We start from the raw sequence: 13,230 nt of genomic DNA, 5'->3' as shown, positions 1-13,230 counted from the left end.
CTGAACACCAGGCTGCCAGCTTCAGGACTTCCTCTCTGTAGGCTGCCTCATCACCCTGTCCGACCACTGTGGTGTCCTCAGCAAGCTTCACGATGCGGTTGTGGGCTGGGCTGTAGTCTTGGGTGTATAGGCAATACAGGAGGGGGTTCAGCGCACAGCCCTGCGAGTAGAGGACAGAAGAGGCCCAAGTCTCACAGTCTGAGGTCGGTTGGTGAGGAAGTCCTTTATCCACACATGTGACAGGAGGAACGCTGAGAGTGACCAGTTTTCAGATGAGTCTGTCTGGGGTTACTGTGTTGAAGGCCGAACTGTAATCAACCAAAAGCGTCTGGATGTAACTCTGCTGCTGCTCCAGGTGGTTCACCGCTGAGTGGAGAGCTAAGGCAACGGCGCCCTCTGTGGATCTGTTAGCATGTCATGCAAACAGATCCACAGTCTCGGGAATATGATCTATTCTCTCAAAGCATTTCATGATTACAGGAGTCAGAAGGTAATCATTCAGACTGATGATGGGAGACTTCTTCAGCACAGGGATTATTGTAGTTGACTTTAGGGAGGGTGGGATGACTTCCTGAGCCAGGGAGAGGTTAAAGGTCCTGGTAAAGATGGGTGCAAGCTGGTAGGCCCACACTCTGAGCACCTTGCCAGGTACTTAGTCTGGGCTGGCAGTTTTCTTCAGGCTTGCTGCCAGAAGCATCTGTCTGACATCATGCTCCTGTACAATGAGTGGTGTGGGAACCAGGTGGGGAGGGGGGAGGCCTGGAGCAGAGGAGTGGTGCTGATAGGTTTCAAAGAAGCAGTTTAGCTCCTCTGCCATCAGCGCACTCAGGTCGCCTGGTGATGCATCACAGCCTCTAATTGTGATGTCTTGTATGCCCCGCCACGCCTCCGTGTGTTGCTGCTGGACAAATGGGACTCTATGCACACCCTGTGGTCCGCCTTGGCTCCTTTTGGGTCGGCTTGAGCAATTGTGTGGAGAGCTGTGCCACCTGACCTGAAAGTAGGGGCTCTGAGGAGTGTGCAGACCTGACTGGGATGCTTTTGTATTTTTATGGGATAATGTGACGTCTCCATGCAAGTTTGATCTCATAGTTTAAAATCTGTGATGAGGATTTAAAACACTTTATATGCTTATAGCTACAAACACAAGATTGAGTAATTTTGGTTGTAAAATGTGTCATCAGAAATGGGTTCTCAGTCTCTTGTAAAATGACTGTGTCACTCACATACTTGCAGTCATGCAGGAACTCAGATATAACATTTTAAACAGGCACTGACTCACCAAAGAAAGATTAAAGTTACAGTTGAAGCAATGCATGCAGACACAATAAACCACAGTGTGAAATGCTTTCTTTCAACATTTTTGTGATGCTATGAGGAAGTTGCATTCCGTCCCTGAGAGGAACATTTAGTACGCTCAACGACAATAACAGATTTTAGGATTTGTGTTCTTGGGAAGCAATGCCTGAACAAAACCTGGAATACTGCTGCGGAAGAAGCTGGTGCATGTGTCAGCTTGTTTGTTTTTTTACCCTGTTAAACATCTACTCCCCCTGAAAGCAAGTAACACACAAACGTTGTGCAACAACTTGATCATAAACTGGCAGCAATGCTGGGACACTGACTGGCTTCCCTGCCAAAGATGAGCAAGAAGCTTCAAAATTAAAAAGTTATTAATCACAGTCACATTATATCACACTGGAAACTTTTTAAAAGTCTTTTGTTAGTATTCTATGCTTTATAATTCCTTGAGATTTAAGGAGGGAGAGACACAAAGGCTAATTACCGTAATCTCTGAATTTTCAGGAAAGACGAGAGAGCAAGCCATCTGAGTAATGCAGATGTAGGTCGATCTCAGAGTCAGGAAACATTTTTCACTTGTCTGAACTTGCGTACCATCGGCCGTTGAACAGAGGAATGGGATCAAACAACGTTGGAGATGAGCTGGAGTTGGTTTGGTGAACAGGATGTTAAGAGTGGAAAAAAATCTCTCCACAGTTCACCAGTAGAGGACTCTAGTATTAGATTCACCTACATGCCTTCTGGTTGTTTGAAAGGCATGGAAAGTGATTTTTATGACCTCTCTCTTTAATTTTTTTTTTTTTTCAAAATTTTTCTTGTTTTGTCTCGTTTCCTTTTTCCATCACAGCTTCTTCTTTCTCCATTTTTCCCACTTTTTTCTTTTTCCCGTCACATCATTACTTTTCCTTTCATTTCTCTCCCATTTATTTCCACTTTCCTCTTTCACAACATCATAATCTGTGAAATACAACACTGCATTTTTTTAAAAATATGATGGCCTCCACCAGAAGACTAAAACTCCCTCCTTAATCGGCCAATCAACAGGATAGCCATCTAATATTTAGGAAGAAATCAACACAAAAACACTTCACAAGACAAAAATCAATCCGTTTTCATGGACGTTTCAGTCCTCAGATCTAAATTATCCAGAAACTCTGAGGTGAGCTAAAGCAAAAACAGAAATAGTGTCTCATTCCTTGATGTTTTGGTTATAAAATCGTGAATCAAGCCCTCAGGGACTAAGAGATTAGAGACTGGAGATTAAACCCAACACCACCAAACTCCTATGAACATTTGCCAAGAAACACTGAACTATCTTTGGACCTAAAAAGTACCGATCTGGAGTGAGCACGCAGCTGTAGTTACTACAGCTAGAAACCAGAAATCAGGCCTGAAATCTGGCTGTGGTAACGGACTCAGACATGAACCTTCAGAGTCACATAAAAACAGCTACAAATTCAGTCTTCTATCACCTCAACAACTTTTCAAGGATCAAAGAAATGTCTCCACAAGATCTAGAAAAACCCATCCATGCTTTTATCTTTAGTTGAACTGATTACTGCAACATTCACATTAAAAAAATAATCCTCCAGCTGCAGCCGATCCAGAACGCTGCTGCTGGCGTTCTGACTAAAACTAGGAAGATGGAGCTCATCACTCAGACCTACAGTCACTACACTGAGAGAACAGACTTTAAAATACTGCTCTTAGTTATAAATCACTGAACGGCGTAGCACCAAATACATTAAAGACCTGCTGTTGTCATAGCAACCTTCCAGACCTCTCAGGGCTTCTGGTTCTGCTTTGAACCAGAACCAGAACCAAACACAGAGAAGCAGCTTTCAGCTTCTACGCACCCAAATCTGGAACAAACTTCAAAGCAGCGGAAACACCGAGTTCCTTTAAATCTAGACTAAACCAAACCTGTTTAGTTACTTTTGATTAGTAACAACTCCAAACTTGATGATTTGATGATGGTATTTGATCAAATGTAATGTTTGATGTTTGTTTTACAGTTGGTTACTGTTATGTAAAGCACTTCCTGCTGGAACCTCATTAATTTTTGTCTTTATTCCAGTTTTTTATGGTGATGATTATGATGAAGACATTTGAGAATATGTAAAGTTTCCTTCTTGTTTGTTGTTTCATGTTTTCGTAACGCACCTTGAACCGACTTGTTGCTGAAGCGTGCTTCACAAATAAAACTGTTTCCAGCCTTGTTTCTGCCCCACACCGTCCCAGACAAACTGGATCTGCTGGAGGCTGACAGCGCATCAAACGCTGCGTGGGAACATTGTGTAGGAACATCGTCTGGTAAAAGTAAAAATTAAAAGCTTTTTGAAAATTTGAACTGTTCATTCCCAACCGCATGTGACTTTGGGAGAAAATCCGTGCTGTCATCAGGTTTAATATGCATCATGATTAATCCCTTCAGGGAGAAACGAGAACAGACCAAGCAGGTTTTAGGGTTACTGGAAACTATCCGCTGTTAGGGAACATTATACAAACACAATACTTTGTTCAGTTGGTCAAATAATCAATCTGTAGCATTATGACTCATGTTGTTATCTGGATTAACTTGCATGCTTCTTAAATATTATTTTTTTACTGGTTACTAGGGAAAAATACAAAATCTTACCAAGTTTTTTGGTCTACTGTCTAGTGCAAATATCTTAGTAAACTTGAAACAGATCAAACTTACTTAAAAGTAACTTTTTAGTCTGATATTGGAGGTTATTTTAAGTAAATAATTCCTTAATATTGATGAAGAAGTTCTTGCTCCATTGGCAAATAAATTAACTCATAACAAGACATTTTTTCTATGTTATAAATTAATTTATCTGCTAATTGAAGTAGTACTTTTTCATAAATATTAAGAAATGATTGACTTAAAACAAGCCTCTAGATTTTGCTGGAAAGTTACTTTTAAGTAAGTTTTATCTTATTTGCACTAGAAACTAGAGCAAAAATCAGGCTTTGTGTTTTTGCAGTGTATAGATTACAGCTGAGATAATCGAGTCCCAGGAAAAGTTGCCATCTGACCGGATTGAGGTTTATGTGACAAAAAATCAAGAGAATTTTACGTAGAATCGATAATTATGAAGATAAATGTGTGTTGCAGGACTGATTACTGCTGACAAGCAGCCTTTAGGCCCATTAGGTCATGTATTTGTGATGTGACAGCTTCCTGTAGGACAGTACTGGAAACAGCCTCGAGAGGTACACTGTAAAACATTTGAAGGTGGGTTAACTTGAAAGTAAAAGTCCACCTGCTGCCTTGAAAGTGCAATTTAAGTTAATAAGAAAACTGTTTTGGTTTTAATTCAGAAATTAAAGTTCATGAAGCTGTTTTAACAACAAGAGACAAGTGTCTAAAGATTGTTTTTTTTAAGTTTATTAATCTTGAATTGTGAGTTTCAATTTAATACTGGAATTTAAACAAAATAATTATTTCACAATATGCAAGAAAAAAAAACTGCCCTGACCGAGTTAAAGAGCCACATTTCTGTATTATCTTTACTCACATTATTAAGTTAAAATAACTATTTTTACTTTAAAGAAATTTAAATTCTTGTTTAAAATCACATGAACAAAATATCTGATCTGATAATGAAATTTATTAAACATCACAATTAATTCAAGTCAGAAACATTTAGTGTGAACAGGACATAAAAACAAACATTTTCCTTAATAAAACACCAGAGTAAGATCAGTCCATCTCAGGATACAAAAACATGCCGCTAAGCATTCTGGGAAATAGTTCCCACTCCTGTCTTTTTCTTCTTTCGAGTTTTTTAAGTGCTAACCTAAAAACTCTTGGAGGTAAGTTTATCTTTCACAAACTCACATTTAGGTTCAAAATCTAAAACTCGCTGAATGTATTTGACTTAAAGAGTAGAAGATAAACTCAGCTCAAATGTTTTACAGTGTAGATGTATGGGCGACTCCAGGAAATGACTACCAGACTTTGTTCCTCCTATATTGTGTTCTTCTCTCCAGGAAGCTTTTTATTTAAATTTGTGCTTTGGTTGCTTCATACCAGCAAAGCTCAAAGTGTTTTTTCTAATCAAATATTTTCCCTCCACCGAATTAAAGACAAAAACTCATGAGACAGCTCCAAGATACCTGGCTCAAAACTCCTGAGAATGTTCCTTCGCCTGGATCGAGACCCGAGGCTGTGACTCAACCGTCTCTGCTGTCAGAACGTGACTCACAACACCTGAGTTTTTTTTTCCCAGCCTCCAGTTTCTGCTATGATAAACGCCTGCCTGGACAGCTGATGATGTTATCGCGTCCCAGAGAATGAAACAATAACAGATAAACAAACAGGACGCAGGTTTTAGTTCAACCAAAAAGAAGATTTGGGTTCGCTACAAGCTGTTTATCATATTATATCAAAAAAAGAGGATTAAATCGCATTAGAAAACGGAATAGTAGCTGAGGAAATAAATATAATATTGCAGTCTTTCCTCCAAAACAAAAATGGATAACAAACATAACTCTGTTTATTATCCAGCTGACATTCAGTTTTACTGGTTTAGCTCAAAATGCCAAATATTGGGACATAATGAGCTTCAGTAGTTACATCAGAACATTCCTCCATTTTATTCCATCATAACCAATTTTTTTATTAGGATTTTATGTGATGGATCATTACAAAGTGAAATATAAGGAATCAAATGTTTTTGTATCTTTTATTTGTCATTTATTCCACACCTGGCATTTAAGCAGAAGTGGTAACTATGAGTAACTTACATAAACAGCTTTTTGGGAAAAAAATTTACTCATAGGAATATTTCCATTTCCCTGTACCTTTTACTTTTACTTGAGTAATATTTTTATAAAGTATCGCTACTCCTATTTTAGTCAAATTTCTGCATACTCTACTGCGTACTGTGAGAAGCTTTACTGGATGAAGAACAAACTAAAAATGCCCGAGCTGCAGACGCGCCTTCAGTCTGAGTTCAAGTGAAGCTTCTTGTTTGTGCACAAGCTTTGATGTAGAAAGACATTTCCTAAAGTGCTTCACACCATAAAAACATAATATTATGAAACATAAATAAACATTGCATTTTGTCAAACGCCATAATCAAAGATCATCAAGCAAATACACATTAAATATGTTGATCAGTGTTCCAGTTATTATGAATCAAAGGCAACTCTAAACAGGAGGGTTTTTAAAATCAAATGAATTTGGTTTTGACAGTTTTCTGAAAGTTTGTTCCAGATAACCAAGATTAAACTCATGGCATAAAATTTAACAGTGCAGTATTTAATAGTATTCACATCATCAATAAACAGTATGCTGGCTCTGTGGTCTGAGGTAAAATTCAAATGTTCATGGGGGTCTGCTGAAAGTCAGTGCACAGCTCCTTAGTTCACTTATGCCTTGAGCCGGCTCTGCTGGAGGTCTTAAAAATAAAGAATAATTTCTATTTACATTTTATGTGAGAAAGAAACTTGCGTGGGTGGGGCACCAAAACTGGTGAATAGCCCTTTGGCTCACATTATTTACATAATGTGAAACGTCTTTTGATGCTCTTTTAAAATTAGCTTACTTGTTTTGATATGAACATATTTTACAAAGTGTTGCTAAAATACATAACGACAAAACTGAGACCAAAAGGAAATAAGGAATGTTTACCAGCCGAAAGCAGAAAATATGTCAACAGAGACAAAAAGACCGAAACAGACAACAAATATGGTCACACCGGAACCAGGTGAGCGTCACCGTTCCGTCCACTCCCTCCTCCCCCCTCCTTCACCGCTTATGCTAATTAGAGTGACGTAAAGCGCCGCTTCTCTTATAAATCTACTCTGTCGCGGTGTTTTTGTCAGTTGAGAGCGACAACAAACTCCACGGATTACAATCAGTGGGAATTTTGCTCGTTACCACAACTGAGCCGTGCTCGTGACTTTGCTCTTGTGCGTGCGCGCTCCCGGTGAAGGTTCTCTCCAAACAGGTTCGCCCGGTAGACACACCTGCGTCAGGAGGAAAAAGGAAGTATTGTTGAGCGCCTTCTTCATTCTTTGTGTGACCTCTGCGGACGGCGGACGCTTAGAGAGACGCTTCTTATTTCTAAAGAAGAAAGTTTATTCTTTTGGAAACGATCACTATGAAGGGTTTCATCCTTCTGGCCCTGGCTGTCTTTGCAGCTTTGCAAACTGTGGACTCTGCCTGTAAGTACCGTGAACTGATTAAATTTAGTAACACTTATTTAGTCTTTTTTTTATTAATATTGTTTAATTTTACATTTGGAGTTATTTTATGTTTATTTTAATGTATGGAAACTATTGGAAACGTTCAGATTGGTAAAGGTGGGGGATGGGAGCTCCACCTCACTCAGTTTGCGGAAACCAACGCCCAGGTGTTAAATAAACCTGCCAGTGTACCTGTTGGTCCTTCCGACTAGTTATATTTTCCATGTAGCAGGGGTACAATAAGTGCAGGTTGTGTTGTTCACCTTTGATTAAATCCAAATATGTGTTTCTTTGCTCAGGTGGTTCATGTAAAACAATGAAATGGGTCAACTGTGAGGGTGCTGCACCCCCATGTACATGTATACTCCCCCTTGATGAGAATGTCCCACAAAACGTCAACTGTGAAAAATGTGAGTAAACTACACACATCGTGACTCATGGGTGCTGCATGTGTTTGGTTGTGTTCTCATGGGTTTTTTATAATCCACCTTTAGTGGTCCCAAAGTGCTTTTTGATGAAAGCTGAGATGCACAGAAGACGACTGGGCCAAGACGTCCGTCTCAACATCGGTGGAAAGCCACATGAACACGCCATTGTAGACAACGACGGTATCTATGACCCAGAATGCGAGATTGATGGTAAATTCAAGGCCAAGCAGTGCAACAGAACAGAGGAGTGCTGGTGCGTCAACAGCGCCGGTGTTCGCAGAACCGACATGGGCGATAAGAACATGAACTGCTCCAAGCTGGTGGAGACCTTGTGAGTAAAACTCCTGCTGTTCTGGCTCCAGGTGAATGTTGGAAGGTGACATTTTTAAGTTTTATTTTTTTCTCTCCAGCATGATTCGTATTGAGCTGAAGCACAAAGAAGTTAACAGTAAGGTGGATGGAGATGCTCTGAAAACGTACGTTTATATAACGCATGTCTTATTCAGACATTGTTTATGACTAAACTTCCTAATGAAAACCTCTCCATCCTATAGGTCAGCAAAAAACCTCCTTCAAACCCGTTACCAGTTCGACAGCAATCTGGTTAAAGAAGTTCAGGTGAGAACTTCTAGACAATGACTGGAGCCGTTTGCTTTGCCACATCTTAAAACAAGAAACGATAATGAAAACTGATCCGCCTAATGAAACCTTTTTGTCTCTGTATTTTTAGTATGACCCTGATGGTCGCTACATTGTGATAGATATAGAGAAGCCGAAAGAAGACCGTGCCACTGACCTTGGCACCATGGCCTACTACATGGAGAAAGATGTAAGTTTCTGAAAGTCTCTGATACAGTTGAGTTGATCTGAACGGACCCTCACCCACTTTCTCTTCTCTTGCAGCTGAAGGTCTCCCCTCTGTTCCAGGACCAGAGCAAGGTCCAGCTAAGCGGGGGCAGCCAGAACCTGGAGATGGATAAGATTGTGGTGTACTATGTAGATGTGGAGCGTCCAACTATCACCATGCAGCACCTGACCGGGGGAATCATTGCCGTCATCGTGGTCGTGGTGCTGGTTGTGGTCTTCGGCTTAGTGGCCCTGGTGAGTGCGCACTTCATGGTGAAAACGCCCAACCCTCCTGCATAAATGTTCATGGATCTCTAATCAATTTTTCTTTCCTGGTGTAGTTCTTTGTTAATCGGAAACGGCAGCAGCGCTACAGCAAGACTCAGGTAAAAGCAGCTTCCTGTACACCGTCACTGTAAAACTATTTGCTCATGGGTTTTGTTGTTTGACCTGCCTTTTTTTTTCTTTTCTCCTAAAAATCCAGCAAAGGGAGCAAATGTAAGGCAGCAGGAAGTCTATGGAGAGTCATCCTGAGAGGAAGAGTGCCATTTTGTTTTTAGTCTTTTTTTGAGAAACTGAGATTTGTTTCCAGAAAAGTTTTTTTTCTCTCTTATGGTTGCCCGTTTATAACATGTGGAAACTCTTGGCACAACATGTATCTGATCATGACTTTTTATTTTTTTGAAGATGTGGTTGATGTAATGCATTTTAATGTTAGAATCTGTTCAAAAGCTGGAAATTTCTTATCATGGACTGTACAGTTTCTTATGCTGTTTGACTTTTTAATAAAACTACTTTTAAAATGTATTCTTGACTTTAAGTGTATTTTTTTAAGTTGCAAAGTAAAATTCATTTTAAGTGAGAATTTCTGACATAAACCACTTTGATCTCAAATAATTTGTCTGACATGTTTACTTGCAGTTTCAGTGGAAGATTTTCAGCTCAGGTGAGGGTCACCTGGGTGTGGTGCCTCTGGAAGCTTTGTTTTCCATCCATCCTTGACTTCGAAAGCTACTGTATTATGTAAAGTTTTCCAAAGCAGTCTTAACCTAGAGCGTTGTATAATTAATTTACTAAAATATACTCGTACACACTGTAGGTTTACTTTTCCACAGAAAACCCTTTACTGTGAATTGCTTGTCTTATCAACAGAACTGCTTTCTCTGCATGCTGAACCAGTTGGTCTGGTTGCTTTAACACACCAGGTGTTCATATAAGACAGAATTGGACAATTCAAGCTCTAGAATCAAACAAAATGGTTCTGAGGCGGCAGGAGCAAAACTTTCCATAGAAGCTAAATTATTAAAACTTCCCAACAAAAGAACGTAAACAAAAGCTGAACGAAGTGTCGAAGTTGTTTACTGGTCCCTCCTGCCTCACCCAGTTTGTCCCCTTCTGCCTGCCTTTTGTCTCCATAGCAACCAGGCCACAAAAACAGGTTTCGTAACTTGTTGGGGCAGGTCGGCGTGTCTTATGTCTCCCCTCCCCCCGGCTCTCTGTTACAGGAATGAGGGCGGGACATCGCTGTCGGCACCTGTTGCAGGTATCGGCACGACAGTTCCCTCTGCACCAATGAGGAGGAGAAGGAGATGACTGAATGTTCTGGTTTCAGTCGCTTTACGTAGATTTCCATAGGCTTTGTGACACATTTACGGAAACCAATTACACATTTATCCCTTTGTCCACAACACTAAAAAAATGTTCGTCTCTCACTCTCTTAGAAGAAAACACAAGTTTAAGGTATAAAAGTACATTGTCATTTAGTCACTTTAAGATTTTTCACATTTTAGTTTTTAAAATACCAGAATTTGCACTTTCTAGTTTTGTCAGTCTGACATCAGAATTAAGGTGCTGTGATCCAACAGTCATTACTTGAGCAATCTCTAACATTTCCTTTCTTACTTGAATAATTCAGTAAAATAAAAAAGTAGTGCTACTTTTACCTGAGAAAAACTGAGTGAATTAATATTTAATTTGAAGGCTATCTGATACTTGGGGACAAAAATAAAAAGTTAAGCATGGTTGAAGGCAATTTGATGCCTTGAAATTGGCCTTTGTTTAAAGTGTAACCCAAGTTAGGGCTGGATAATGAATCAATAACATATACTGTGAGACACATGATTAATATCAATAGAAAATATTTCTGATAGGATATTTATACAATATTCACTGAACTTTAATCCAGAACCGAATAGCATTCTAGGAAATGTAGGAAGAGAGAGAGCTTTTGCTATTCAACTTCTCACTGCAAGCTATGCAAGGTTGGTGGTATTAACTAACTCACTCACTCTTTGGTTACCTAGCAACAACCTGTGGAGTAACCAGCTGGCTGCAGCAACAGTTTAAGGTTTTGACACCGTGACTCATAACTGCTTAAAAATAAACTACGGCATGAAGTGAAACCTGTGGGTAAAACACAAAAAGTTACCCCACCAGTTTGGCAGTATTTCAGATATTTTAAAAAATATAAATTTTAACATTTTTGTGTAAATGGACTGAACTTAAAGAGCACTTTTCCAATCATTTCCGCTCTGAGTCACATTCAGAGTGAATGTGATTCTCTGTAGAGGAGAGTCACATTCATCCATTCATACTCTCACATTTATCCACCAATACACAGATTGGTAGGTAACTTGGGGTTAAGTGCCTTGCCCAGGGGCACATCGACATGTAACAGGAGGAACCTGAAATTGAACCTACAACTTTCCAATCACAAGACTACTACACTAACCACTGAGCTGCAGTTGCTCCAAATATATTACAAATATGCTTAGCTTTACATTATTTTGCCTAAAACTGTCTCACAGCTTGCTATCTTAGGGTGAATAGCCCCTAGGCAGTTTAATTTTCCTATTGCTTAGAATGGTGCAATTTTACGTTTACGTACTGTCTGGTTTATACCATTGTAGTGTTTTCATTAAATACGAAATGCAATTGAAATCATATGTGAATAAGTATATTCACACGGTAAGTCATTAAAAATTCATGCTGTACCATCATCCTCATACCACTTTCTAACATCGTCTTTGTCTTTTCTGTCAGGTAGTAGCATCTGGTTGTTGATCACATGACTTGTGATGTGAATAAGATACTCTAGTCTGAGGTTTTCCTGTGAAGGTATCACACAGTTACACAGCTTTGATCAAATGTAGTGCATCTGTTAGCTTATTACGTTCCATCAGCTGGGAGATCTTTATCAGCCTGTAATTTCAGCTAGAAGGTCTCTTAAGGCTCAATTTCTGGGCTGCAGAGACAATAAAACACAGTAATGGGTCCTGGATGGCACAATCAGTTATTGGTAACCATTGCTAATCCACCTCATTTGCTTTTGCCGCTCCTCTTTACATCTCCATCTGACCATATGCTTAGAAAGCCGGCCAGAGAGATGTTGAAGTAGGGTATATGATCATTGTCCATTATTATCAATGGGAGAAATGGTTTGAATTGGAAGCTTCCTTCAACTTGTAAAAAGTTAGGTAAAAATATCTTCTTGCCATGGTTACACATAACTATCCAAAAGTCAAAAAGTATGAGAGAAATCATTTTGGCCGCATCCAAAACCGGAGGGAATAACTGACCAAAAAAGTAATGTCTTTGTCAAAATACTTAGAAATAAATTTCTACAAAAATTTTTCTTTTTGTTTGTTTGCATCTCTTCGCTGATGATAAAATGTTATATTCCTATTCTGTGAATAAACAGTTACATCTTCAGTGTACTTTGACTTCATCCAATCTGATCTAACTAAGCTCTAATTGATGGTACATGTTGACAAAATAAAGAACATGTTGTTTGGACTATTGACAACCTTTCCATATAAAACTGAAACTGATTCCACACTCATTAATGTCCAAATTATGAATAATATCAGTCATATTTGCCACATCACAAATTGATATTTCACGGATTAGTGGTTTGGTTCTTACATATAAATCAGAAAGCATCTTTTCCCTAAACGCAGAACAACTTTGAATTCAGGTTAAACTGGACCTGTGGTATTTAAACTGTTTACAGTGGCAAACAGTCCTACGTTTGGCATTCTGCTTTAAAGTAGATGTATTTAATCAAGAATAATCCATTTCTTACAGATTACAATACAGAACCGGTCTAAGGGATAGGCCCAGACACCACAACTGCAATAATCTCACTTTGAAAAAACTAATTTGAGCTTTAAGTTTCATTCTCTGTGAAACCTAAAGAAAATAAGACTTGCCCATACAAGACTGTGTCACACAGTCTTTGAGACAAGTGAGTCAACCGATTCCAGTTATTCTCTTTCTCAGAAAGGCCTGAAGGCAGTAGGGGATTAAAGTTTACCGCTTTCCTGGCTGTTCAGTAACTATGAGCACAAAACAAAAATTACTCTACACTTTCGATACAACCAGCTCAGCAAACCTGAATATCTTATGGTTTAGAAAACAGCCGCATATAGCTTATGCTGAACAAGTGTATGCA

The 13,230-nt window shown here is 39.2% G+C and overlaps 1 protein-coding gene across 1 annotated transcript; it reads left to right on the top strand.

The window, feature by feature from the left end:
* The first annotated feature begins 7,125 nt into the window (after window positions 1–7,125).
* Window positions 7,126–9,584, top strand: epcam (epithelial cell adhesion molecule). The gene is made up of 9 exons (XM_088013164.1): window positions 7,126–7,482; window positions 7,803–7,913; window positions 7,998–8,262; window positions 8,342–8,407; window positions 8,486–8,549; window positions 8,662–8,760; window positions 8,835–9,032; window positions 9,119–9,163; window positions 9,262–9,584. Exons 1-9 carry the CDS (start codon window positions 7,419–7,421, stop codon window positions 9,277–9,279), a joined length of 930 nt encoding a protein of 309 aa, XP_087869290.1. The 5' UTR covers window positions 7,126–7,418; the 3' UTR covers window positions 9,280–9,584.
* The last annotated feature ends 3,646 nt before the right edge of the window (window positions 9,585–13,230 follow it).

Source organism: Poecilia mexicana, unplaced genomic scaffold (genome assembly GCF_051168715.1).
Source record: "Poecilia mexicana isolate PSO_F unplaced genomic scaffold, ASM5116871v1 scaffold_15, whole genome shotgun sequence".
Lineage (NCBI taxonomy): Eukaryota > Metazoa > Chordata > Actinopteri > Cyprinodontiformes > Poeciliidae > Poecilia > Poecilia mexicana.
Note: the sequence above shows the minus strand (reverse complement) of the source record. Positions and strands in the feature narration are given on the sequence as shown.